Source organism: Lactuca sativa, chromosome 6 (assembly GCF_002870075.4).
Source record: "Lactuca sativa cultivar Salinas chromosome 6, Lsat_Salinas_v11, whole genome shotgun sequence".
Lineage (NCBI taxonomy): Eukaryota > Viridiplantae > Streptophyta > Magnoliopsida > Asterales > Asteraceae > Lactuca > Lactuca sativa.
The window spans coordinates 192,270,232-192,298,106 of NC_056628.2; the positions used below are offsets into that span (position 1 = coordinate 192,270,232).

General features: G+C 35.8%; 1 protein-coding gene across 2 annotated transcripts; it reads left to right on the plus strand.

Moving 5' to 3' along the window:
* The first annotated feature begins 181 nt into the window (after positions 1-181).
* LOC111879667 (amino acid permease 3) lies at positions 182-5,995 on the plus strand. Of its 2 annotated transcripts, XM_042895985.2 has the most exons (7): positions 182-332; positions 3,747-3,864; positions 3,969-4,202; positions 4,288-4,381; positions 4,491-4,705; positions 4,937-5,076; positions 5,168-5,995. In XM_042895985.2, the coding sequence occupies exons 2-7, from the start codon at positions 3,747-3,749 to the stop codon at positions 5,825-5,827; spliced, it is 1,461 nt and encodes a 486-aa protein (XP_042751919.1). In that variant the 5' UTR covers positions 182-332; the 3' UTR covers positions 5,828-5,995. The 2 variants fall into 2 exon arrangements, with proteins under 2 accessions (XP_042751919.1, XP_023731898.1); XM_023876130.3 differs by lacking the exon at positions 182-332 and having other exon boundaries at positions 3,483-3,864.
* The last annotated feature ends 21,880 nt before the right edge of the window (positions 5,996-27,875 follow it).

Sequence of the window (27,875 nt, forward strand, 5' to 3'; positions counted from 1 at the left end):
AATCTCAAAATTATGCCATCACCTAAACTCCTAAAGAATATCATAAATGGATAAAAGGTTGAGATAATTGTTTTTATATCTACCAGATAAAGTTTCAAAATGTTCTAAAATATATATAAAGTGGGTTTATGTCTAAATTCCACAAACATAACCCTTTTTAGGTTATAAAAATGCATAGTAGTCTATATTGGATTCTCAAGATTAGTATTTATAGCGGCTGAAGGGTAGATAACATTTGTGAAACACACATTAGTGTTGAGGTGCATTTGAGTGTTTTGCTCTCTTGCTCCCATCCTTGTGTTTCCCTTTGCAAGTAGCCTACCAAATTCAAGGTATGTATCTTCTTTTCAGATTATTTTGATTTTATTTCATATGGTTATATACAAAATCACATGTTAATCATATTTAAGATGTAGACATAACTTCATCTATCCCTAACGTAGAGCCGATTTCATTATTCACGTTCATTATGTGCTATATGATCATTTTATTTTTCCATATTATTTGTCTTAACGGTTGATGATGAAATTCTGTAATTGGAATTTCGTTTGAAGTTTGACAATAAACTTCCATGTTTTAGGAAATTATTATCTAAATACTCATGTTGGTAGTAAAACTAATGAGTGGAAAACCATTAAATATGACATTTTCTAATGATTAGCAGCACCCTTAATTAACTTCAAATATGATATGACAAATCTCTTTTTCAAAAACTTTTCTTTTATTTTGTCCTTTCTAACAACCTTAATATTTTAAAGAAAAAAATAAAATTGACTCAAGTGAAACATTTTTGTGGTGCAAGGTTTGAGTCATTTCTTTTTAAATACGGGTCATAAACCTAGATGACCTCTTTTCGAGCCACTTCGACCAATCTTATCCAAATCAGCCACCAAATCCAAATCGTCCCATAACTTGATTTACGAATTTGGTTCAAATTTTAATCTATATTTTTTTCAATTTTTGGTCCAATTTTGTTTTTATATGTTCTCAAAGCCTATTTTCTTAGAAAAGTATTTCTTTTCTAACTTTAAAGTTTAAACCTTACTTTTTAATAACAAAAAACGTTCTTACAACTTTTTTTTAACGAACCAATTTTTTTTCTCCATTTTTTATTTAAGATTTTTGTGAAATTCATTTTATAAGTTTTTTTTTATATATAAATTTAAAATTACTTTTCTAAGAAATACTTTTTTATTATTTTTTTACAATTGTTTTTTTACAAAATCATTTTTAAAATATTTAGTTTTCTTTACATACTTATTAATTACTATTTTATTTTACATCTTTGTTTATTATTGATTTTAGAATTGTTATATAGTAGAATTAATATTTTTTAACTATTTTTTATTATAATTAACTAAAGTTATTTAATTTGATATTCAATCAATATATCTATTACGTAACTCTCGGTATAATAATAGTTTCATTCCGACGTCATACATGACACATTTTTATATAAAACTTTATATATTTTTTTATCTTATAAATATATTATTTTCGTAATTATAATTTTGAAAGTTCATATTACTGAAATATAGAAGTTCATATTACTGAAATATAGAATTTATGGGCATTCAAATTTAAGATATAATTTTGGAACACATTTAATTTCCAAAACACATAAAAGAAAAAAAGAATGGATAAATATTGATTACACTTATGGCCTTTATTTGATTATTTTGTTATATTTGGTATAATATTTAAAAACAAAGCAACAAACAATGTGTCAAACATTATTAGGCACCATTTGGTATATGGAAATGGAAAGAAATGGATGCTTTGTTTATTTGGAATTTATAAAGTTTTTTTTATTTATCTTATTAATGAAGTTGATCATTTTTAAGGAATATAATTATTTTCTTTTCTTAATTTTCAGTCACTTGAAAAATGCTTTTTTATTCGTTGTCTCATTGAGTTGAGTCAACAACTATAGTATAACGTACTATTATTTATTTAATCTTTAATGGCTTCATTTGTTTACAATTTTACGATTGTAAAATTGAATCACAGTTTTATCTTTAAAATAAAAAACTACAAATCATATTTAGATTGATATGAGCTATTATTACGTTTTATTTTTTAATTGAGAAATAAAGTTCGTTAGTTAATATACATTAAATGCCATTTAATAAATATTTATTTTGTGGAAAATATTGTCAAAGAGTTATAAGTTATACTAATATTTATGTTTGACGTACTAGGTGAAAAACTAACTGTTAAATAAAAAACTAGTTAATAGCTGAAAAACTAATTGTTAAATAAAAAACTAGTTAATAGCTGAAAAACTAACTGTTAAATAAAAAATTAGTTAATAACTGAAAAGTTAACTGATAAAAAATAAGTTTGTTAAACAAACTAATTGTTTTTATAATTAATTATGGGTATATTTGAAAATTAAAAAAATTAAAAATTAAAAAAATAAAAAAACTCCTAAAAAATTATTCTAAATAACTTTTCAAAAAGCTAGTTTTTAAGCTATTTTTAAATTTCCCCAAACACATCAACATTTTAATAAATAAATAAATAAATAAAACTAACTTATCAGCTAACTGTGACATACCAAATACAGTCTTAAATGAGATCTCTTTCATTATTATTTAATTATATTTTATATGTTTGTTTTTCATCTAAAAATATAAAATTAGTAATTATTTAGTATCAACAAAGTACTTAAAGATGACAATAAAATTGTATCATGTAATCCATTACGCTGCTATGGATTCAATTGTTATACAACTATCTCCAACCAAAATAAATAAATAAAATAAAACGTATATTGAAATTTTATAATTTCTTTAAACGTATAGCTATAAGCAATCACAAATATATTCGTGCATAGATCGACTTATATGCACAAATTGAAAAATATACTTTTATCAGATTTGGAAATAGTTTTATTTCAACTCTAAATAATTGAATTAGGTAGATGTTAACTTCAAATATTTACAAGAATCATCTTAGTTTGGACTAAAATTTAATGGTGCATATTAGGAGAAACTTAAAAGCAAAAAACTTAACACACCCAAACAAAATGCTCAAAGTCAAAAGAATATATCATTTATGCAATACAATACAAAAATTTGAACTACCAAACAAACATATAAAACCTAACTTAATGATATAAATAAAAAAAAAAAAACATATATTGTAAACTTATATCATTCATGGTAGTTGATAAATAACAAATAAACAATCCAAAATACAACTTTGTAGGCTAAGGGTGTCATGAGTAGTAGAATATTTAGTTTGCTTTTTCAATTTTATAAAATCTTTATAAATGTTATAATAATAGAATAAAGTTTATTTCTAATAAAAAATAAAATAAAAACGTAAAAAATGAAAAACACAAGTCGGCTACTAAAGTCTAATTCTAGTGTTTTTCTTTATTGATTTTAAATCGTTTTGTGACATTATTTGGACACGTGATGCCCTTTACCTTCTCTCTCATCTCCCCATAACCACAGTTTATATAAACCCCTCAATCCCACCTCCATTTACACATCCCTTATCACCTCCTCTCCATTCCTTTAGCTTCTTACTTCTTTTAGCCTGAAAGCAGACACCAAAGGCATTAATATCGATCTTTGACCAAACTATTTTAAACACCATTGAGAATTGTGTTCTCAGGATCATCTGCTTTCTATTCAATTCTGCACAAAGTTTCAGAATTTGCGTATTCAATTCCATAGAAACTTGAATTCATTTGAAATTTACATCTGTTACGTTTTGGAAATTGTTCCTAAAAGATGGGTGCCGATAACGCTGCCGGAAAACCCCAACAAGGCTTCGAGCTTGCTGCCGGAGATTTCGCTCCTCAGGGACCATCGAAGTGCTTCGATGATGACGGACGTCTTAAAAGATCTGGTAAATTTTTTGGGGTGTTTCATCATTCTTGACTTCCATGGTCAAACGAGTCAACTTTGACTGTTTACTGATTTTGGGACTTGATTTTTCTTTTGTCGGAATAGGTAATGTTTGGACTGCAAGTGCACATATCATAACTGCGGTTATCGGCTCCGGTGTGCTGTCACTGGCATGGGCCACCGCGCAGCTGGGTTGGATCGCCGGACCCACCGTTCTTTTCCTTTTCTCATTTGTGACTTACTACACCTCTTGCCTTCTCGCCGCTTGCTACCGCTCCGGCGACCCTGTCACCGGAAAACGAAACTATACGTATATGGAAGCTGTTCAGAGCAATCTTGGTACGATTTTCTGAAATTTTATAATCAGAATGTTTTTTTTCGAATGAAACAGAGCCTAATCGCAACGTGTTTTGGAAAATTTCAGGTGGATTTCAAGTGAAAATCTGTGGGTTCATTCAGTACTTCAATCTCGTCGGAGTGGCAATCGGATACACCATTGCAGCCTCCATTAGCATGATGTGAGGACCTCTAAAAAAACATTTTGTTTAATGTTTTTGAACATTAAAATAGATAATTGGCTTCTGGGTTTCTTATACTTACTTTCTTTTTGTTGATTTGTGAAAACAGAGCAGTAAAAAGATCAACATGTTTCCATGAGAAAGGTCATGATAATCCATGTGGTGTATCTGGGACTCCATACATGGTCATGTTTGGTGTTGTAGAGATCTTCTTGTCACAAATTCCAGATTTTGATCAGATTTCATGGCTTTCAATGGTGGCTGCCGTTATGTCGTTCACTTATTCCACCATTGGTCTCGGCCTCGGAATTTCTAAAGTTGCTGGTAAGTTTATGTTTCATTAGTCAAAAAAATCGGGATACACCCTACTTTAATTAGTCAAAACCTATGACTTTTTAGTCAAATCAGTAATTAATTGACATTAAAAATTTCTACAAAAAGTGTGTTGGTTGTTTTGGAATATCAGATACATTATTAAAATATGCAATAATTTTTTTTTTATAAAATTTTAAAGAAAATGGAAATTGACATCTAAGTTTCTCTTTCGATTAACAGAAAATCGCAAAATTAAGGGAAGTCTCACTGGTATTAGCATCGGGACAGTGACTCAAACTGAGAAAATATGGCAAAGCTTTCAAGCTCTTGGAGCCATTGCTTTTGCTTATTCTTATTCCCTCATCCTTATTGAAATCCAGGTAAAAATATAATCTTTTTTAGTGAATCAATACTTACATATGACAAAAAGGTAATCGGAAATTTTAAAATATATTTTCCGGTGATCTTTAGGATACTTTGAAAGCTCCACCATCAGAGCATAAGACAATGAAGAAAGCAACTTTAATAAGTGTAGCAACGACGACCATCTTCTATATGTTCTGTGGATGCTTTGGATACGCCGCCTTCGGAGACAGTGCTCCCGGAAACCTCCTCACCGGATTCGGTTTCTACAACCCTTACTGGCTTCTCGACATTGCCAACGCCGCCATCGTCATCCACCTCGTCGGAGCCTACCAAGTCTACTGCCAACCCTTATTTGCCTTCGTTGAAAACACCGCCGCTAAATACTTCCCGGAAAGCAAGTTCATCAACAACACTATCGAGATTCCCATTCCGATCGGAGGATACCAACCCTACAAACTGAACTTTTTCCGGTTGTTCTGGAGATCAATCTTTGTATGCTTGACCACTGTTATAGCCATGTTGATGCCGTTCTTCAATGACGTTGTCGGAATCCTTGGGGCGTTTGGGTTTTGGCCGTTGACTGTGTATTTTCCGGTGGAAATGTATATTGTTCAGAAGAAGATACCGAAATGGAGCACACGGTGGATCTCCCTACAGATTTTGAGTGCTGCTTGTTTGATTATTTCCATCTGTGCTGCCGCCGGGTCCTTCGCCGGAGTTGTTCATGATCTCAAAATCTATCAGCCGTTCAAGACAATGTATTGATTTTTAGGAAGACAAGGAGTTCAATACCTTTGTTGATAAAACAATCCTAAAGAGAGAGGGATTGTCATTCTACCTTTGTACTTTTTTGTCTTTTTGGTCATTGTATGTATGTATTCTATGTATTGGAATTAATCAATCCCAACAAATGCAAGTTTGGTCTTCTATAAATGTGTAACTAGGTATTTGAAGAAAAAAAACACTCCACTACAAAACAAATGGCTATTAGGCTATAGGGAGTGTATAGTCACTTGTAAGAAGCCATGCAACACCACCCTTAATATGCGTCAGGCTATATGGAATGCCTCACATTTTTAAAGGTAATGTAGCCAAGTTACGTGTGAATTACCTCCAAACACCATGCCTAACATCCGCAAGCATACGGTTCGTCACAATCTCTTTCCTTCCTCCTTCTCTCTGTCTCACTCTTCTTCTCCACTCTATCTTTCTCTTTCTTCCCTGAACTCACTAGCAACTTAAGGGCATGGTGTTGTAAACCATTCCGTATAGCCTAAGTGTAACCTTGCGTGAAGTTGGATATGTTCGGTTACATCTCTCTCTTTCCCTCTCTATCTTGTTACTTCCTTATTCCCTGACACCATTTTAGCCTTATTGTATTGTGATGCATTCCGTTTAGCCTTATTGTATTTATATATAAAAAAAATCATACATCTCTCAATAATATATTATTATTAAATTAATTTCATATAACACCTGTTTCTCATGTATTTTCATTTATAGCATAAAGTATGGTTTTCTTGCAAAAATCGTCCTTACGTGGGGCGTAACATACTTCCTACACATGGCATTGGAAGGGGTGTGATACGTGGGGGCTTAATGTCGTACGCAGGACGTACTAGTCCTACGTAGGGCGTAAGTGTGCAGTGTCTAAACCCGGAATTTTAGGATTTTGACCCTATTTAAAGGCCTTAACTCCCTTGAGGCCTCTCCTGACTTAGCCTGCACTATCCCCAAACAACTAACTCGAAACCTTAATTCCTTGTGAGCTTGCTTTGAACATTTTGTGTGTTTTGCTACATATTGAAGAAAAATGAGATTTATCATAGTAGTGCGGTGTGGCTCAAGCTTGAAGTTCCAGAGCTTTCATCTCATTTGCCAACTTCTTGAGGTATAAAGTTCTCACATTTATGGCTCCATAGTTTAGATCTAGGTTAGTGTTTTGGTTTGTATGATTATGGTCTCATGGTTTTGGTTATTGTGAGTAACAGCTACTCCAGAGCTTAGAATTAGCATTTCTTATTGTTACTGAGGTTCTTATGACATAAAAATGAGATTTTGATGGTTATATTTCACTCATGCATGAGTTGTTGGCCATTAAAAATGATGTTATGAAACTAGGGTTTGGATTTGGGCTCTTTTTAGCCATGCAAAGACATAAAGTTTGAGACTTTATGATTTAGAATGCTCATTGGGTTCAGATCTGAGTATTAAGTGTAAAGTCTTAATGAAATAAGTGCTTAATGTGAGTTTTGGAGCATGGGGCAGTACACACTGCGTAATCTAGGCTACGCCCCCACGTAGCCATTATTAGAGTCCTGTTTTTTTGGTTGAAGGCCCTACCTCCCGTGTAGATCCATGAGTATACCATGCATTGTTCAATGGAAGGTTGACCGTTAACTTTTTGACTAGTTTGACTTTTGGTCAACTATGAGGCGTTTAGGGCTTGGAATGGCAAAATGATCTTTTGCCCAAATAAGAAATTGTTCCAGTGGTTGGACTTTTAGAGTTGGGTACCTTAATTATTAAGTAGGGTTTGGTTTGATATGTATAGTGTGAGGATGTTCTCGTACCAGCAACTTGGGTGTGAGATTTATCTGTTATTGATTGAGGTAAGTCTCTTCGCTGTACTCGTAGGTCGAAAGCCCTAATGTCGGCCCACTGGATTATGCGTGTAGGATTTTAGTTGTCTTCATGACCCTTACATGTTATGTATGTTTGGCGGGGCTCATTATGTAATTTGGTCAGTTTCTTTTATTGTTTTTGAAGAAAAAATATATAAAGGTTAAATTATTTTTTTATTATGTTTCACAAAAAGATTATTCCTCTTAAATCATATAATTTGATTTTTTATATAAAAAACTTATTTATTATTTTATTTTAAAGTTAATTCTATAACTTTTAATATAATTTCCTGAATTTTCAATATATATATATATATATATATATATATATATATATATATATATATATATATATATATATATATATATAGAGAGAGAGAGAGAGAGTTAGGTTCAAATGTTTTCACTATCTATTGTATGCCTGTATGATTGATTATGGACCAATCATTTTAGTTATTTTAAGAAACTAATTAATGCATATTAAATGTTGAAGATGTAATTAATATCTATTATATCTTCAACATGTAATATGCATTAATTACTTTCTTAAAATAACTAAAATGATTGGTCCAGAATCAGTTATACATTCATACAATAAATAGTGAAAACAAAATAACCTAACGATATATATATATATATATATATATATATATATATATATATATATATATATTATGTTACTTTCATAACTATTAAATTATTGGTATAAAATTCTTATTTTGTTAATTTAAAAATAAAATAAAATAAAAATGTTATATCAAAATATCAACCAAACTTAAAAAAAATAAATCCAAAGACTCTTTTTTTTTAAATAGTGGTAAAAGTAAAATTAAAATAGTAATGTCAAATTAACTAAAAAGTTATCTAAAACTAATTTTTTATAAATATCAAATTTTTAAAATATAGATTTAAAAATAACTAATAATAATAATATTTAAAGGAAAAACTAAATTAAAAATTATATTGCTACCTTAAAAATAAAACAATATTTGATATTTAAAATAAAAATAATTATACAAATAAGTTACTTTAAATTAATTAACCATAATAATAGTTATAAATATTATTACGGCAAATATTATATTTATTTTATTTACGTATAATATATTATCAAATATTATATTTATTTTATTTTATTTTTTATAAAACGGCGAGTTAGTATACATTCGAGATTAAACCTAAAACCTTATTAAAAACATCTTGTTATACACCATGTTAGCCAAATAGAATAGCATAAGCAACCATAGATTTACAACCAAAAAAATATGTTTTCACGTAACATTCTAAGATAATATTACTACTTTGTTTCTTTAAAAAAAAAAAAAACAAACTTGAAGTTGTTAAAAAAAAATATTACTTTTCATGAAATTAAATATTTTTCAAAAAGAAAAAAAAAATCATATTCCGAAGATTTTGTTTATTTATTATTTTAAATATTTGGCATTTAAAATATTATAGTATTGTATTGTTAATTGATCATGCATAATTGCATGGTATCAGATACAGTTAAAAAAGTAATAATTATAGTAATCCGATTAATATGTAACTAATAGTTCATACTTCATAACATAATATATTATATTCAATAAAAAAAATTCAAACCAAGTAAAAACAAGACTCAGTAGTCAATCCAACTATCAGTCCCATTTTTTTAGTCGATAACCTGCCAGGTCGAACCTGTTTTTATGGTACCGTGTCCCGTGAGCAACACAAAGTAACAAAGTCTAAACAACTCTTTTGTCAAATATAAATCATATTTCCATTTATTTAAATATCAGATATTCGCAATACAACAAATATTAAGCATGATTTGTCTTTTTCAATTTTTATGTTGCGTAAGCAACCCAAACTCTCCATTTGTTATCAATGGTAAAAAAACAAATTATATATATGAAACATCATTGACCATTTACATTTTGTTTTCTGATTGATATAAATTTTGTTTTCTGATTGATATATGAATCAAAAGAATTATCTAGTTTATGTGTGCAAGATTAATAAATATCATTATTAGAGTTGGTACAATAAATATCATTACTAGCGTATGAAGTTCGGTTGACCATCCAATTAAATCTTTGGTATTATACTGAGTTTTATAGATGGTTTGTAACGTAAAATTAGGTAAGGTGACTAGGAACGGACAATGCGCCTCCCCATTATTCCGAGGGGCATCCAAAAAACAGCGTTATAATGCCTTCTACACCGCCTCTAATACCCGTTTTTGGCCGTTATGTTACAACCCGCTATGGTGACAATGGGAGGAAACGGGTGAGGCTGGCTTGCATCCGAGAGAAACGATCACTTTTTTAACCGTTGTGAAACAGTTATGAAAAAATAAATAAATAAATTCTTTTAACTCTAATATAAATACACATATAACTTCAATTTTTACATACATATTCAACCTATTTCTCTCATCTTATTACATATAACTCAACCAATTTCACATTCAATCACTATGGATCAAAACCCCAACACTCATCCTCCAAACACAAACACATCCCCTCCTCTCGGTTTTGCACAATATGAGGCGTACACGAGCATCCGCAACTCGCAAAGTTCACAATAATTTTCATTTTCAGACAATTTTTTCAATTCCGTCTCACCCCCACCACAATTTCCTACAACCTTCCACAAAACTTTTTCAACACATTTGCTACCATGTAACAAAATACCACAAAACCACCACCCACACAAGAAATGGATTCCAAGACGCACGCAGGGGGAGTCGGAAAGAAACGTCCAACAAAGGGAGAGTAAGAAAGGAACGGAAAGTGGTTGCGGTGGAGCAATCGGAAGAAGAACCTCCAACATGGTGGACTGCGGAGGAAGAAAGCACGTTGGCAATGACATGGTGCGGGACATCAAAAACCCCAACTGTGGGAAGCGATATGAGAAAAGTTGTTTTTTAGGAAGTTGTGATCGGCAAATTTCGGACTACTTTGAAGAAGGTAAAAATTATCGCAATCACGATATGTTGAGTAGCAAGTGAACTAAAATAAGCAAGAAGTGCACCAAGTTCAATTCTATTTATAACAAACTTTCCCGCACAAGCAAAGTGGTGTGAACGATTTTGATGTTTTTAGAGCGGCGATGGTCCTATACCGTGTCGAGACGAGTCACATTTTCGATCACGAAAAGATTAGGGAGATTGTTAAGGACGACCCAAAATGGACTAAAACGGGCACATTTTCGGAACAACAATCAAAGAGGTCTGGTGGCTCGGATTCGGTCAACATTTTCGATGCACGCACGAACCATGACCTTAATGTGGACACGGATGACCTACCAGACGACCTCAACGACATCGAAAAGATCTCCCCACCTCGACGACCGATAGGGCGCCACAAAGCGAGGCTCAACTATATGCGGAGAAAAGTGAAAGTAGACTTCGAGAGGACGCAGAACTGAAACAGAAATTTGACGCCCATAATGACATCGCAATCAAAAGATATGACTTGCAACGTGAGCATTTGGAGTTCCTTCGTCAAGAAGCCAAGGAAGATTGCATGACGAAAGATTTGGCAATTCTAATGATTAGTGAGGAAAATATGTCACCGAGATAAGCGCAAGTGCTCCAAAAAATGAAGGCAAAGATCGAGCGGAAATATTTTGACAACAAATAGTGTATCGGTTTTAAGTTTTTTAAATTATTAGGACTATCGTATGTTTTTTGTCAATGTTTTTTTTTTGCTTTGTAATGTCGGTTTTAGTTTAAAATGGTATGTTTAATTTAGTATTTAACTGAATTATGTTTTATTAATTTATATGCTTTTTTATAAATATTTTGACATAATTTAAAAAAAAAAACAAATTTGAAAATTTGAAATTAAAAACATAAAAAAAAAATAAATAAATAGAAAATGGTAGGTGTTATTACATGTTATTTGGTGTTGCCCATTTCCATATTGGGTGTTATAACATCAAAGTGTGACTAGGATGATAAGTTGGAAATTTTGGGTATGATAACGTGTAATAACATGTTGCTCACACACAGTAGCCTAAGAGTGCTCGGTATGGGTAACGCCCATACTCATGCCACATCATCATCTTCTTTCTTGTTCTTTCCATCACATTTTTGGGGGGTGGTCTTCCAAGCCTTCAACGCAGTTTTGAGGCCAAGAACGAAGCAAGAAAGAAGAAAGCAAGAAAGAAGAAACACAGAGGAAGGAAGAAAGAAGAAATCGACGTTTCCCTTCATTGCCGTTACCACGCATGGGTAACGCCTTATACCTTAACGTGAGTCGGGGGTGGTGTTCCCGACGTTTTTCGGTGTCCACATCATCATAACGGGAGTGGGCCTTGCCCACACCGAGCACTCTAACAATTTAAGAAAAAAAATCTAGTTATTAAAATATATATCAATTCAATCTTATTTTTGAAATGAATATAAAAAGAAAAGAATTTTATTTTGGTTGATGCAAATGATATAGAAACATGTTACAAATTTCGTATATAGCTCCTGCGAATTAATGGACTTGAAGTCGGGCTTTGTTGTACGAGAGTAAAGTGAATGACGTTAAAAGAAATATATATGAATGAAGTTGTTGTTACATAATTGAAAGATTGTGACTCACTTATTAGATTCTTCATAAACATGTGGGTATTGACTTGATCCATTTTACTAACCCAATTTATGTGACAACCTGAAATTTTCTATCCTGTACAGTCAAATACTTCATTGAAATTTAAACTCATTCCTACTATCATTTAGCACAATTTGGAGCCTGATTGAGTGTTCTGAGCCTTGTACACTTAATAGATAAGTGTCGGGGTTTATCTGCTGAAGCTATAACACAAAGATCGAGCCTGAAACACCTTGACCTGGAGTTCATGGCCACCACATGGGAGTTTACGGCCATAAACTCCATGAGGGCCGTAACTCCACCCCATATGATGATATGTTGGCCATTAGTTCATTTTTTTCATTTCCCTTGGCTGATTTCCTCCCGAATCCTCTCAAGTATCATCCCGATCTTCGTCCCCGATCTTCAAGACTTGTAAGTGTATTGTCCTAACTAGTTGATATCTTACATGAACTAGTGATCTTACATGATTTCATCCATGAAATCATTCCATTTTGTAGATCTTCAAGTTTGATCACCAAGAACACCAAGAACACACACTAGTGTTCTTGGCCAAAAACGACCATTCAAGCTCCTAGATCATAAGTACTCTTGTTCTAACTCGTTGTACACTAGGTTTAACATGTTTAGAGCTTAGAATCATCAAGAATCAATGGTTGAATGAGAGTTTACGGCCAAGGATCTCCCAAGGTCGTAAACTCCCTATAAGGGTGCAATGATGCCCTTTCCTCCTTCCAATTGACTAGAACTTAGCATAGAACCAACCACCATTGAACTAGGGACTTCAAGCAACAAAATGGTACTTCCTACCATGAGTTTATGGCCTGATTTTACGGCCGTAAACTCATGGGGAAGTGGTCCCCAGGCCGTAAACACAAGTTAGGGTCGTTCTTGGACCTTAAACTCACCTAGCCTCTTGTTTAAGCCTTTGAACACTTAACCACTTAAGACACCTTGCCTTTAAGCCTCAAATGGAGACCCATTAGAGAGTTTACGGCTAGGAGTAAACTCCCCTGGTCCGTAAACTCCATTAAGTATGGTCCATTGACCATAAACTCAAATAAGATGCCTTGCAATCCTTTGTTGCAACCCAATGGCCTCCTAACACTTTGACCAAAGTGTTTTCCACACATTAGGATGTTTATACTTGTCTAATTAGTGTTATAATCACTAATTTTATATATACATATGTCTTTATATGTTATTAGGATCATTGTGTGTGTTTAAGTCTTCACTTGACACCGAGCACTTGTCCGACACTTCCCTACGATCCACTCACTGCAGGTGAGTTCATACCCCTTAAATAACCCTTTTAAATGTTTATAAATGCTTTTATGGGGGGAATACAAGTTGAATCATGCTAGTTAGTACATCAATCACATGTGATTAATAACTAGCATATAAATGGATTTACTACACTTTTAGCTATTTTACCAAACAGATTACATCAAATGGCTTTCTTAAACGTTTTTACATGTTTAAAACTCTTTATCAAACTGTCTTACATACCATATGTTTCCTTTCAAACTCTATTACAATTGTGTTTCAAACAAAGGTTTACTTATACTTAAAACTGTTCTTAACAAACAAACTGCTTTCAAACCATTTTATAAACTGACATCAAGTCATCATTTCTTAGTTATTAAACTTTTCAAAGGTTTTATAAAACTTCTTTTATACTTTTATATTGTCAAATGCATGCCTATATATGTATAGTTATATAAGCAATGTTTAAAGGACTTAGGACGGCTAGCTCGCTTTACTTCCTTTTCCTCGTTGGGATGTGGCCTTAGGGCATCGGTTATTCGTCCAAATGTCGTCTAAACATTAGTTATATATCATGTATACATATATAGACATAAAAGCTCCATTAGTCAGTTCAGTACCTGTGGGTAGCAAAGGCATACTTCGGTTATACACACACATTACTAGTAGCTATAATTGGTATAGTTAGGGGATACTACTTACTATTCCAAGTACAAGGAATCACACAAGAGTCAGTTCATTCATGATTCTATACTAATACATTACATACTATATGAAATACGAACACATTACATACTATATGAAGAGATACGATTACATACAATTACAAGACATACAATTACAGGACATATAATTACAAGACATACAATTACAGGACCTACTCAACCCAGCCACAAGCAAATAACCATGTGCCCATACCATCATATACATGCATATACAACATCAAACGTATCTGTCACACCAATCATAAAGCATAGAATTCTCCTGTAACTAGAGTACTGACCTAGCAGGTCATTAACATACCAATCCCTACGGATCATAAGAGTATAACATATTGTCTATCCCGATTCCGATCTAACAAATCATAACCACATGCAGCATACCATAACAATAACAACTAAAGGGTCGGCCTTGGTGACGTAGACCCTATCGATATAGTGGGGATAACTCACCTCGCAGATGTCAACACGAAAGGTAAACTCCAACCCTCGGATCACTTGACACAAGCTCCACCACCTGATATCATAATACAACATACTCATAATTCCTTAACCTTATAGGGTACCCCATAACCCACTAGTCAACCCCTGGTCAAAGTCAAAGTCCTCAGTCAAGGTCAACAGTCCATGTTGACCTTAACTCGCCGAGTACCCTTGGCTACTTGTCGAGTTCCCTGAAGTACGTTCCAGCTCGTCGAGTCATCGGAGTGACTCGTCGAGTTCCTTTGATTCTCGATCAAACTTAAGGTCACCCATTGAGTTCCCTCCTTGCAACTCGACGGATACTCACTCACACATATCCCAGAGGAAACTCATCCGACTCGCCGAGTTGTTCTTCAACTCGTCGAGTCTTATGGCGATCTCCATAGGACTCGTCGAGTTGTTCGTCCTACTCGTCGAGTTCACGGCCATCTTCATGTGACTCGCCAAGTCACTTTGCAACTCGCCGAGTCCATTCAGTCCTTTTTCTCCATACATACATATTTTGAGCCATGCAACGGCTCCAACTCATAGATCCAAGCTTCTAGGGCATGCTTATCACGTAAAGTTTCAAACTTTACGTGCATGCATGACCATAAAGGATCTAAATGTCTATTCTAAGTTCTTAATGGAACCTCATGCTCAAGAGGGACCTTAATCAAAACCAAGACTGTGACTTTATGCTTCTAGAATCCAAGGAGGGTCCAGATCTAAAGTTACAACTTCAGATCTAGCCCATAGCTTATCATCTCAACTTGAAAATCCATAAAAAGCCCTAGAAACTCAACAAAAGGGAATAAAAGGAAGTAAGAATGGCACTTTGATACCTCCAAAAGATGCTAGCTAAGGTAAATCCTGCTTCGCACTCCTTCCTTGCTTCAATTTCCTTTGCACTCTTAGCTTTCTTCCTCTAAGATCCTCTTTTCCAAGCTTCAAACCCACACCAAGGCACATACACACGAATTAGGGTTTTAAGGGGCTCTCAAAGACTGTAAAGAGGCCAAAGGAGGCTAAGGCTCCTTTAAATAAAGGTGCAAACCCCGGGATTTAGGGTTTCCACTGCCAGCTCCTACTCGCCAAGTCCAAAATGGACTCGTCGAGTAGATCACTTAACATGCGATCCCACCCCTCTGCTACTCGACGAGTAGGCCAACCAACTCGTTGATTAGAGCTTACCCCAATGAATCTTGCTTAAGAATTACCTGAGAATCGGGGCGTTACATCCTATGTGTTAAAAACTCATAGGATACAACCACTTTCAAGTGTTTTTTGACTCTAAGATCTTCGCCATCACCTCCCTATACAACCACAATCACACTCAAGGTGAGTTCATACCCCTGCAGTTTTTGAGATTTTCTATGTTTTAAAGGGGGGGGGGGATACAAGTAAAATCGTTTAATTATCCAAATTATTATACAAACTTCCTTATCTAAATTGTGCAAAAGTATTATTTACAAGAAATGAAGTTATTACATTATTTTTATGAACCTTGAAATAAACAGAGCAAAGCGTATAATTATATAAGAACACATACATAATTATTTCATTCTATTTTATAGTAGAAAAATGATAATTTTACACACAAAGATTCTCATTACGAACAAAACGTTTGTTATAAACTATAATGGGTATAGTTTATGGGTCATTACACTGTTATACCATTTTGGGACAAATAAATAATTATTTAAAAGTGTAATTATTATACACTCTGAAATTCCTATGGAAAAGTAATATTTTTATTTACTAAAGGGTTATTCATTTCATTACACGTAAACTTGTTGAATCAGTTATTTGTGAGACACGTCTTCAAGTACTTACTTTATACCAACAAAAGTCCTGAATTATAACCAGAATCTCCCATAAGAGAACGAGACACTTGTGTATAGATCAATATGGGACTGACAATCCCGCACCCTAGTTGTTAGCTACCGTTGGAACGGTAGGTTTGGGGTGACAAATGTCGTTAACATTTCGACGCCTGAAGAATGTTGCATCAGGCATATCAATCATAGTATGATTATAAGAACTCACATGGGAAACAACGACACATTTGGTTTACAGAGTAATATACCTTTAAACGGTTTTATTTAGATAAAGTTACATTACACTGTTTTCCAATACAGAACAACTTTAATTTCTGAAATCGTATATTCAAATGGTTTTATATAGATTAATACTATATAATACTACTTTCGAGTACGACGATACTTATATGTTTTGGTGCTAAGGATTTTAAGACTACAACACATATTAAGAAAATATTTGATTTTCTGGAACTAAATACTATCATTTTAAAAGGAAAGGTTTACAAATTCTCATACAAACTCTTATGAACTCACCAACTTAATTGTTGACCCTTTTTTAAACCACTTGTATTCTCAAGAAACCACTAAAACACGTAACAACAAGCTTTTGGGGATGAGACACTAAGACGTCGGTCAAATCTTTTATCATCATATTGTAATTGTTTTTGAAACATGTAACTCGTACAACAATGTAACTATTTTCAAATTAGGATTATGATGATTGTGTTTGCTTTGATCACTCTTATTTAATTGTTATGATACTATACATGAAGTCATCCACCCCCAGATGTTTCCGCCGTTTCTCGGTTTAGGGGTGTGACCGATTGGTATCAGAGCATTGTTTATAGTGAACTAAGTATATCAAACCATGTAAGATATACAACTATAAATACAATGGGACTAAAACCATCTGACAAAAACATTTTCACACAAGTATAATTTTAAAATAAAATGATATTTTAGTAAAGTATAAATATATACCTACATACTAGGGTTGTGTCATAACAAGAACAATACAATGTATTAAGATAACTTGAACACTACGAGTAGACCTTGTGGTATGTAATTAGGTCTGGGATGGTTATAGCCTGATCAACTATATTTATCCAAGAGGTGATTAGCATATGCCTGGGAATAATCGTGTTGAGCAACAAGTCTAAAACTTACCAACACCCATACAAAGAAACCCTAAAGAACCAAACATAAAGTTTAAAAATACTATAGGAGTATTTTATGATACTATAGAACCACACACCTAGATTCTTTATGTACCTCCATTATCACACAAATGACATGGCCAGATTTCTCCACAAAGACCCCTACTACCCTACCGCGACAACCAACAGATGGATAGACGAGGAGATAGCCGCCATAAGACGAAAAATCCTTGCAGCTGAAACTAGGGCAGTCATTTCAGAACACAGAGCGGAAGAGGCCACTCGCGAGATGTGTGAGATGGCAGGGCACCTTTTGTATCATTTTCGAATATGATAAAATAGTATAGTTTGATGAGTTAGTGACAACACTACTCACACTATGTGTTAGGATTATTGCATCTTTCATCACAACTTGTAGAAGCAAATCAAGCGAGATACGCCCTCCCAAAACCCACGAACCTTGAACCAACTTAAGGTTTTGACATCTATGTCCTATTTTGCTAACTTAATATATGTACAATACCTAATACTACTCACTACCATAAGTACGTCACGAGAATATTGGCCGAAACATTGGGAATCATACAAGAAGGCATGATATTTATATGTATATAAATATAGATGGGATACAACTAGCAACGAACATAGTTACTTATGAACTCATTTCATACCATGAAACATAATCATGCCACAAGAGGAAGGAACCAGCATACCGACACAAAACCATTTCTACAAATGGACCTCACCACATTCCAAGTCATTGTAGCAGCCACCGTGACAGCTGTCATCACACAACTTAGCGCTAACAACATGAACGGTAACCACAGTCCAAATCCAGGTGACAACCAAAGACACCAACGATCCTGCTCCTACAAGGGCTCCCCAAGTTACAAACTTAAGAACACCTACGACAAAGGAGGAGTTCTAACCAAGAAGAGAAAGTTCTGGAACAAGAAAAGGGGTCGTCCGACTCAAGGACCTGCCAAAAGACAACAAACTGTAGCAATCCATACCACCACTGTCCCTACTGCCTCAGTGCCAACAAGACCATATGCTGGAAACCTACCAAAATGCAACAAGTGCAACTTTCATCACTATGGGTTCTGCAGAGAATCGCATTGCAACAAATGCAACAAGAAGGGGCATACCACTCATTACTGTAGAGTGCTGGCTCAACAAGTCACCCAGGCCACCAATGCTGGGATGGGTCAGGCTTGCTACAGATGTAGGGAGGCGAGGCATTTCCAAAGGGAGTGCCCAAATACTATAAACAAAAATATCAGAGGCATCATAAAAATTTCAACAACAGGACATGAGGAAGCAACAAGGGACCCTGCTGGGATTACCGGTACGTTTCTACCTACATAACTCATATGTATGCATACCTTACGATAGTGATGTGGACAGGAGTTTCGTGAGACATAAATTCGAACATTTCCTCAAACAAAAACCTCAAACACTTAATGAAAAATTTACCGTAGAAATGGCTAACGGGAAGACCGAAACCACAAAAGACAAACACATAGGATGCACTCTAACACTAAACAACCATTTCTTCCAAATCGGCCTAATGTCGGTTACAATAGGAAACTTCGATGTGACCACCGACATGCTTGTTTAAGTCATCACCATACCAATATCAGGTGTTACAAAAGGTCATTCAATTTAACTTACCAAATAACGAAAACCCTTGAAACCTATGATGACAAACCCGACACAAACCTCCGAATCGCCTCTCACTTCAAGGCTTAGAGGTACCTACACGAGAGGCACCACGTCTTCCTAGCCCACGTTGTGGATAAGAAACAAGAAGCGAAAGACATCAAGGATGTTCTAGAAGTCCGTAACCTTCCCGATGTATTCCCAGAAGACATTCCGGGAATACCACTTGTACGATGAGTCAAGATTAAATCCAACTTAAATACAGCAGCTATGGAAAAAGTAGTTGTAAATACTGCCTCACCCAAATTAATCACTTCACTCACACAGAAACTAAGGACCCATGCTGGTAATCTGTGATTACTAAGTGTATACGTTAGGGTTATATATAGTTAAAATTCTATGGACTTAGGATTTGTGATTCCGCTTTAACTCATGTTCCTTGTTTGGTTATGGGCTTAGGGTAGAATCACTTATTCGACTGTCTTTTTTCAATCTTGATTGTATACGACTTTTATACACAAAACGATTATGGAAGAACCAGGGTGGACACACTACCACTTGTGCAATCGTAGACAAATTAACCAAACGCATACACTTCCTACCGACCAAGGCCATAGAGAAAATAAAAAAGCCGATAGGAACGTATCACAAGGAGATTGTGAGACTTCATAGTGTGCCCCTATCTATCATATTGGATAAGGGACAGTCGATTCACCTCACATTTTCCACAGTCGTTACAGAAGTCCTTGGGAACCAAACTCGACATGAGTACAACGTATCAACCTCAAACTGATGGGAAAAGCGAGAGAAACATTCAGACATTGGTAGTCATGTTGAGACCTTGCATGATAGACTTTGGTAAAGCGTGGGATACCTACTTACCACTCGTCGAGTTATCATACAATAATGGTTATCACACTAACATCAAAGTTGCTCCATTCGAAGCCCTCTATGGGTGCAATTGCATATAACCTATGTGATGGGATGAGGTGGGTGACACACAACTAAGAAGAGGGCAAGTACCTAACAACACTATCACCAGCCTATAGATCATACACGAAACAACAGAGAAGATCACTCAAATTCGAGAATGACTGAAAACACCTAGGGACCGACAAAAGTGTTATACAGATAAACGAAGAAAGCCCTTGAAATTTCAGGTTGGTGACCGCGTAATGTTAAAAGTCTCACCCTGGAAGAGAATGATACGTTTTGGAAAACGTAGGAAACTAAATCAAAGGTATATCGGTCCATTCGAGATCCTTGCCGGGATTGGCACGGTAGCTTATAAACTCCGACTACAACAGGAACTCAGCAACATACACCCCACCTTTCACGTGTCCAATATGAAGAAGTGTATATCCGACTAGACTTTTGTAATCCCACTCGATGAAATCGAAGTAAACGAAAGTCTACACTTCGTAGAGGCACCTATGGAAATCATGAACATGGAGATCAAAAGGACGAAACAAAGTCGCATACCCATAGTGAAGGTCCGTTGGAATGCCAAGCGAGGGCCTGAATTCACATGGAAACGAGAAGACCAGATGAAAAAAAAGTACCCACATCTTTTCCCTAGTTCATGAGTGCCCACTCTATAACTAATTTTGGGATGAAATTCCCTCTAACAGGGGGATATAGTGACAACCGGCTATTTTGGGTCAACAAAAGTCAAGCAAGTAAAACAAGAGTCAAATAGATAAGTCGTAAAGCATGAATTTATACCTTGCTTAAGAGTGTTCGGTTTTGGGAATCAAAAACCTTGAGATTTTGGTTGTGATGGACCGAAATCTCATGCCATGGCCGAATTCATACTAAGACCGAAATCATGCTAGACAAAAGTCATACCTACATCGAAATCACATGTGATTTCGGTGGTGTACAAGTTGATTTCGGTCATGCCTTGGCCGAAATCACCAATTTGATCCAATGATGTTGCAATGTGATTGGTTGATCCCTTTCCCGATAAGATAAAATACACAAACCAATGCAAACATCACATCACTCTCACCCTATCTTTATATTAGGTTGAACTCACTTCTTCATTTCTCATTTACATCTTCAAAATTTCCTCCATTTGAAACATCTTGAAACCTTCGTACATTTCTCCCCAGTAACACCTTCAACCATTTCCAGGGAAGCATACTTCAAGATATGTAAAATCCCGACTTCCAGGTGTAATATTTATATATTTATTTAAGAGTTGATTGAGCAACTCGACGAGTTGGATGCCCTAACTCTTCGAGTAGAAACGAATTGGCCACGTGGGTTTTATGACCAACTCGATGAGTCGGAGGGACCAACTCGACGAGTAGGCGATGTGAGAGGAAACCCTAAATCTTCGGGGTTAGGTCCTACTTAAAGGACCTTAAGCCCTCATTTCCGCCTCACCAACCACCTTACTCCCCTGTGTGAAGCCCTAATAATCTATATTGAGCTAAGAGAGAAAGAGAGCTAATCTTTGGGCATTTTAGTGCACTATTAGAAGAGAAGAAAAGAGTATCAAAGCAAGGAATGAGAAGGGACTGTTGGATCTGGTGTTATTTCATCTATAGCTTCTGTTGAAGGAAAAGAGTCTTCACCTTGCTTATTATTGTGATTAGATCTCGTTTTTATGGAGTTTTAGAGATTTTCCCATCTTTCCTTAAGACTTTGAGTGTGTTGAACTTACCAAGAGGTTGAGACTTCAGATCTAGACCTTGTGAGGTCCCTAGAGTCCGAAGGTCTTAGTTTTATCCAACTGTGGAGGATCTTTTATCCTTAAGACCCTAAATGGAACTTGTTTTGGCTCGTCTTCACATTTCTAAGGCATAAGGTTAATGCGAGAAACACCCTCGACGATTGAATTCACCAAATCTGGATCAACTTGAGGAACGGATCCTTCACTCCCAGCAATAGGGGTGCACCAAGCGCCTGGCCTCGATCATCGCTAACAAGGGGCGTCAAGATCTCCACCAAAGGCACCTCATGGTATTGGAGATTCCCCTTAAATTTTCCCTACAAAACTATTTCAAAAGTTAAGACCCTCTTGTGGCCTACAAAGACAAGAAGTAAAAGAAATGAGTAAATCACTTTCACAAGAAATATCCCTTGTGGGGAGGAGAAAAAGTGAAGGGTTTTGAGCATCCTAACAAACTTAAGGTGCACATACTACCTTAGATGCTTTGGATCTATGTTTTCTCTAATTATACATGCAATTTGATTTTCCAAAGCATTTCCCTAATTATCATACAAACATGGGTACTTGTATAACAAAATCTAGTTAGAAGACATACCTTATATTTTAGCTTGATTCCTTAGACCTTTAAGAGCCCAGCACCCGAAATGTGATGCCTCAAATGCTTCACACAAGACCACCAATAATGGAGGACTTTGAGAGAGAATACTTGCACTCAAAAATCGGCTATAGCTCTTCCAAGAACACTAGGGTGCCAATTTTAGGAGCCAATAGGTTTCTTATATAGTGTGGAAAAACTAGCGTTACACCATGTAAACCCTAATGTGCATGACCTTCCATATTCCTTAGGCTCCATGGGTTTAAACCTCCATGGATAATCCATGGGTTTTCACATGGGTTTAGCCCAACCTAATGAATCATGGATCATTGGCCCACACCATAAGAAAGAATGATTTACCAAATCAATCCCTTATATTTAATTAGTCTCTTTTGATCACAAAATTAATTCCAAATTAATCCCTAATCAATACTAATTAAATAATATGATTTCATATTAATATATTAGAACTTATAATATATTAATAAATCATAAATATCCACTTCTCAAAAGTCCATCCTTACAAATTGTTTCGGTGCCATGCAACCCAAATGGACCATGCTACTCTTGGGTCAAGTACATACCAATTATAGTTATGGGCTTAGACACTAAATCCAACAGTCTCCCACTTGGATAAGTCTAGTAACTATAACTTCAAGTACGACTTAAACACCGACTAGAAATCGTAGTTCTTAAAAACCTCTGTCGAACTGTGACACTCCATTTTAGATAAGTGATCATATAATAATCTGTTCTCAAGATATCAGCCAGACAAATACATGGAACAACGTCATACTTATTGTCCAGCAGTTTTTTTTTCTGATTTCCGATTTGTTTTACACAGAACTTAATCGAACACATCAATTTAGTTCTGACCGGGCCCGATACATAAGTCAAAACAAAATCATCGAGGGGCCCAATATATCGCTTTTAATCCTCCAAGGGCTAAAAGGAATAGATAAACTTCGACTCATATTCTTGTACTAACTACTCATCAAATTGTACACAACAACACATTTTATAGCATCTAGTTACTAAATCGGTTTCATACTACCAATGCACAACCAGCTCATAGTCAACAACTCATATCTCTTGGTTTGAAGACTTATATGATATTATCGTCTCACGATCACTAGAGATAAATTCCATGAAGTGATACAAGTGAGCGTGGGTTGAATCCAATACTCAGACCTTATGAGCACTCATGAATGTTGCAGCAAACTTTTCTATGTCTAATACAATTCATACAATCTACAAGCCAAATTCATGACAATCTTGCCTCAATAACTACTTCCAATGTATGATCGACTGTGGATAGTTTGAATAACATAATTATTTTGGAAGTCAAAGCATGCAAAGTGAAACAATAGTAAATGATTGACACAACATAGTAACATTACTTATAAATAAAAAAACACCTTTTATTTAAATCATCAAATGTCAATTACATTTCAACTATTACAAGTTTTAAAAACTATCTAATCATTAAAACTAATATCGTCCTTCAGCCCGATGCGCCTCGCATGCTGTAAGTGCTTAAACCTACTCAGTCCCTTCGAGAGGGGATTTGTTGGGTTATCCTCAGACGATACCCTCTTTGCCATGAGGAGTCCTGTTTCTATTTGATGTCTTATGAAGTGGTATTTTCTGTTGATGTGCCTGGATTTGCCATGATCCCTTGGTTCCTTGGCTAAGGCAACTGCACTCTCGCTGTCACGGAAAATCTCCATAGGCTCCATTATAGCTGGTACCACTCCAAGGTCTCCGATGAAGTTCTTTAGTCATATTGCCTCCTTCATCGCCTCGCTTGCTGGTATGTACCCTGATTCGCATGTTGAATCAGCTACTGTCTCCTGCTTGGAACTTTTCCAAGTTATTGCTCCTCCATTCAGGGTAAAGACCCAGCCCGAATGAGAGCGGAAATTATCTCTGTCAGTCTGAAAGTTGGCATCACTATATCCCACCACTCTCAAGTCATCACTCCCACTGAGGGTAAGGAACCAGTCCTTAGTCCTCCACATGTACTTGGGAATGTTCTTTACCGCAGTCCAGTGAGGCTTGCCATGATTCCCTTGATATATGTTGACCATGCTCAAAGCAAAGGCCACATCAGGGCGAGTACAATTCATAGCATACATGATCGAGCCAACTAGGAAAGCATATGGTATTCGACTCATCTCATATGTCTCAGCCTTTGTACTCGGACTCTAAGCTTTACTCAGTTTGGCATTTCTCTGTATCGGTAAGTTACCTTTCTTGGAGTCCTGCATGTTGAATCTTTTCAACACCTTATCCAAGTAAGTACTTCGACTAAGTCCAATTAGTCTCTTACTTCTGTCTCTTAATATCCTTATCCCAAGAATATAGGCAGCTTCTTCGAGGTCCTTCATAGCAAAACACTTCCCAAGCCAGGACTTAACCTCATGCAAGGTTGGGATGTCATTTCCTATGAGTAGTATGTCATCCACATACAATACCAGAGAGCTAATTATGCTCCCACTAGCTTTGACATATACACATGACTCATACTTGCTTATCGAAAATCCAACTCTTTTACTTTCACATCGAAACAAAGATTCCATCTGTGAGATGCTTGTTTCAATCCATAAATGGATTTCTCAAGCTTACACACTCGGTTAGGGTAATTTGCATCAACAAAACCCTCTGGATGACTCATGTAAACATCCTCAGCCAACTTTCCATTAAGGAAAGTGGTTTTGACATCCATTTGCCATATTTCATAATCACGAAATGCATGTATGGCTAGGATAACCCTAATAGACTTAATCTTCGATACTGGTGAGAAGGTCTCATCATAATCAACTCCCGGAGTTTGAGTAAAGCCCTTCACAACCAGTCGCGCCTTGTATGTGTGTACTTTCCCATCCATGCTGGTCTTCTTCTTGAAGATCTATTTGCACCCGACTGTCTTACGACCCGGTACATTTTCAACCAAGTTCCAAACGTGATTGTCATACATGGACTAAATCTCGTTATCCATTGTATCTTTCCATTTTGAAGACTCGGGGCCTGCCATGGCTTCCTTGTAATTTTTAGGTTCATCCAAATTTATCAGTGTGCTATCACTGATAAATGTATCACCATCAGATGTTATATGAAAACCATATAACACAGGTGGAACACTAACTCTACTAGAACGCCTCAGAGGTACAAAATCATCAACTGGCTCAACAGGAGTTTCCTCCTTAGGTTGATCGCTAGTGTTTGAGGTTCCTTCACTGCTTGACTCTTGAAGTTCTTCAAGGTCAATTTGCCTCTCACTGTCTCCTTGGATTATGAGCTCACTCTCGCAAAAGACTCCTCTCATTGCAACGAAGACAACATTGTCACTCGGTCTATAGAAGAGATAACCAAAAGATTTATGTGGGTAGCCGATGAAAATACACCGCTCACTTTGAGGTTCAAGCTTGTCGTGAGTCTCGCATCTCACAAAGGCCTCGCAACCCCAAACCTTGATGTGTGATAACGAGGGAGCCTTCCTTGTCCACATCTCGTGAGGTGTTTTGACAACCTTCTTGGTTCGGACTACATTAAGGATATGGGTGGCAGTCTCAAAGGCATACTCCCAGAACGAGATTGGTAACTAAGCTCGACTCGTCATGGAACGAACCATGTCCAACAAGGTTCGATTGTGCCCCTCAGCCACACCATTAAGTTGTGGTGTCCTAGGTGGCATCAACTGTGAAAAAATTCCACATTCCTTAAGATAGTCAAGGAACTCGATACTAAGATACTCACCACCCCGATCGGATCAGAGCATCTTTATCTTCCTGACCAACTGATTCTCCACTTCTTGTTTAAACTCTTTGAATTTCTCAAAGGTTTCTGACTTATTCTTGATAAAGTAGACATAGCCATATCTACTTTATTCATCAACAAAAGTCACATAGAAGCGGTTAGCATCCCTTATGGTGGTTCTGAAAGGCCTACACATATCAGTGTGTATGAGATCCAACAAACCTTCACCCCTTTCACGAGTACCAGTGAAGGGTGACTTGGTCATCTTTCCAAGTAAGCAATATTCGCAAGTGTCATCCGACTTTAAGTCGAATGACTCCCAAAACTCCAGCCTTTTGGATTTGGCCTATGCTCTTCTTGCTGACATGTCCAAGACAACAATGCCACAAGCATTCCTTATCCAATTCATTGGAAGAATCAATGTGCAACACATTATTTCCAAGAGTTAGAATGTGATGAGTTTTTAGATAGAATAGTATAAATACCTGCATGGGTGGGCTTAACCTTCCCATCCTTGACATCCTGCAAGTATTTGGGGCAGCTTCGCTTCCAGTGCCCTTTCTCATGACAATAGAAACACTATGCTTCCTTAGGAATGGAAGAGGGAGCAGCAGAACCAGCCTTGGTCCCACTTGAAGAGGATCCATCCAGAGACTTTCCCTTGCGACTCTTTGAGGGAGCCTTCCTCTTCTTCCCTTTCCCTTGTCTAATTGCATGAACAAGGGCAGTTGTGGTAGGAGTAGAAACAACATTTTTACCTTTGAGACAACTTTCGACAGTCCTCAAAAGCCCTTGAAGTTTGCTAAGTGTGACCTCCTCCTTGTTCATATGATAAGTCATGTGGAACTGATCATAACATGGAGGTAAGGAGTATAGAATGATATCTATAGCCAACTCCTCAGGGAAGTTCACAGTTAACTTTAGCAACCGGTCCACAAACCTTTGCATTTTCTGAAAGTGGCACGTGATGGGTTCACCATCCTTCATCTTGGTTGTTATCATGGAAGAGATGATTTCATACCTCTCTTGACGAGCACTCTGATGGTATCTTTCCATCAGGTCCTGGTGCATCTCAAAAGGTTAGAAGTCCTCATAGGACTTTTGGAGTTCAGCTGTCATGGTGGCCATCTGTTGGATTAATGTCTAAGTCCATAACTATATTTGGTAAGACTTGACCCGACCCGGCATGGTCCATTTGGGTTGCATACCATCATGCACTTGAATGAGAGAAATAAGACACTTATGGTTATTAATATATTATAAGTTCTAGTATATTAATAATAAGAATAATAAGATTATTTAATTAGTATTGATCAAGAATTAATCTAGGATTAATTAAGTGATCAAAAGAAGACTAATTAAATATATGGGTTGATTGTGTAAATCATCCATACTTGTATAGTGGGCTAATGCTCCATGGATAATCAAGTTGGGCTAAAACCCATAGGATGGTCCATGGATGCTCCATGGTGTATTTGTA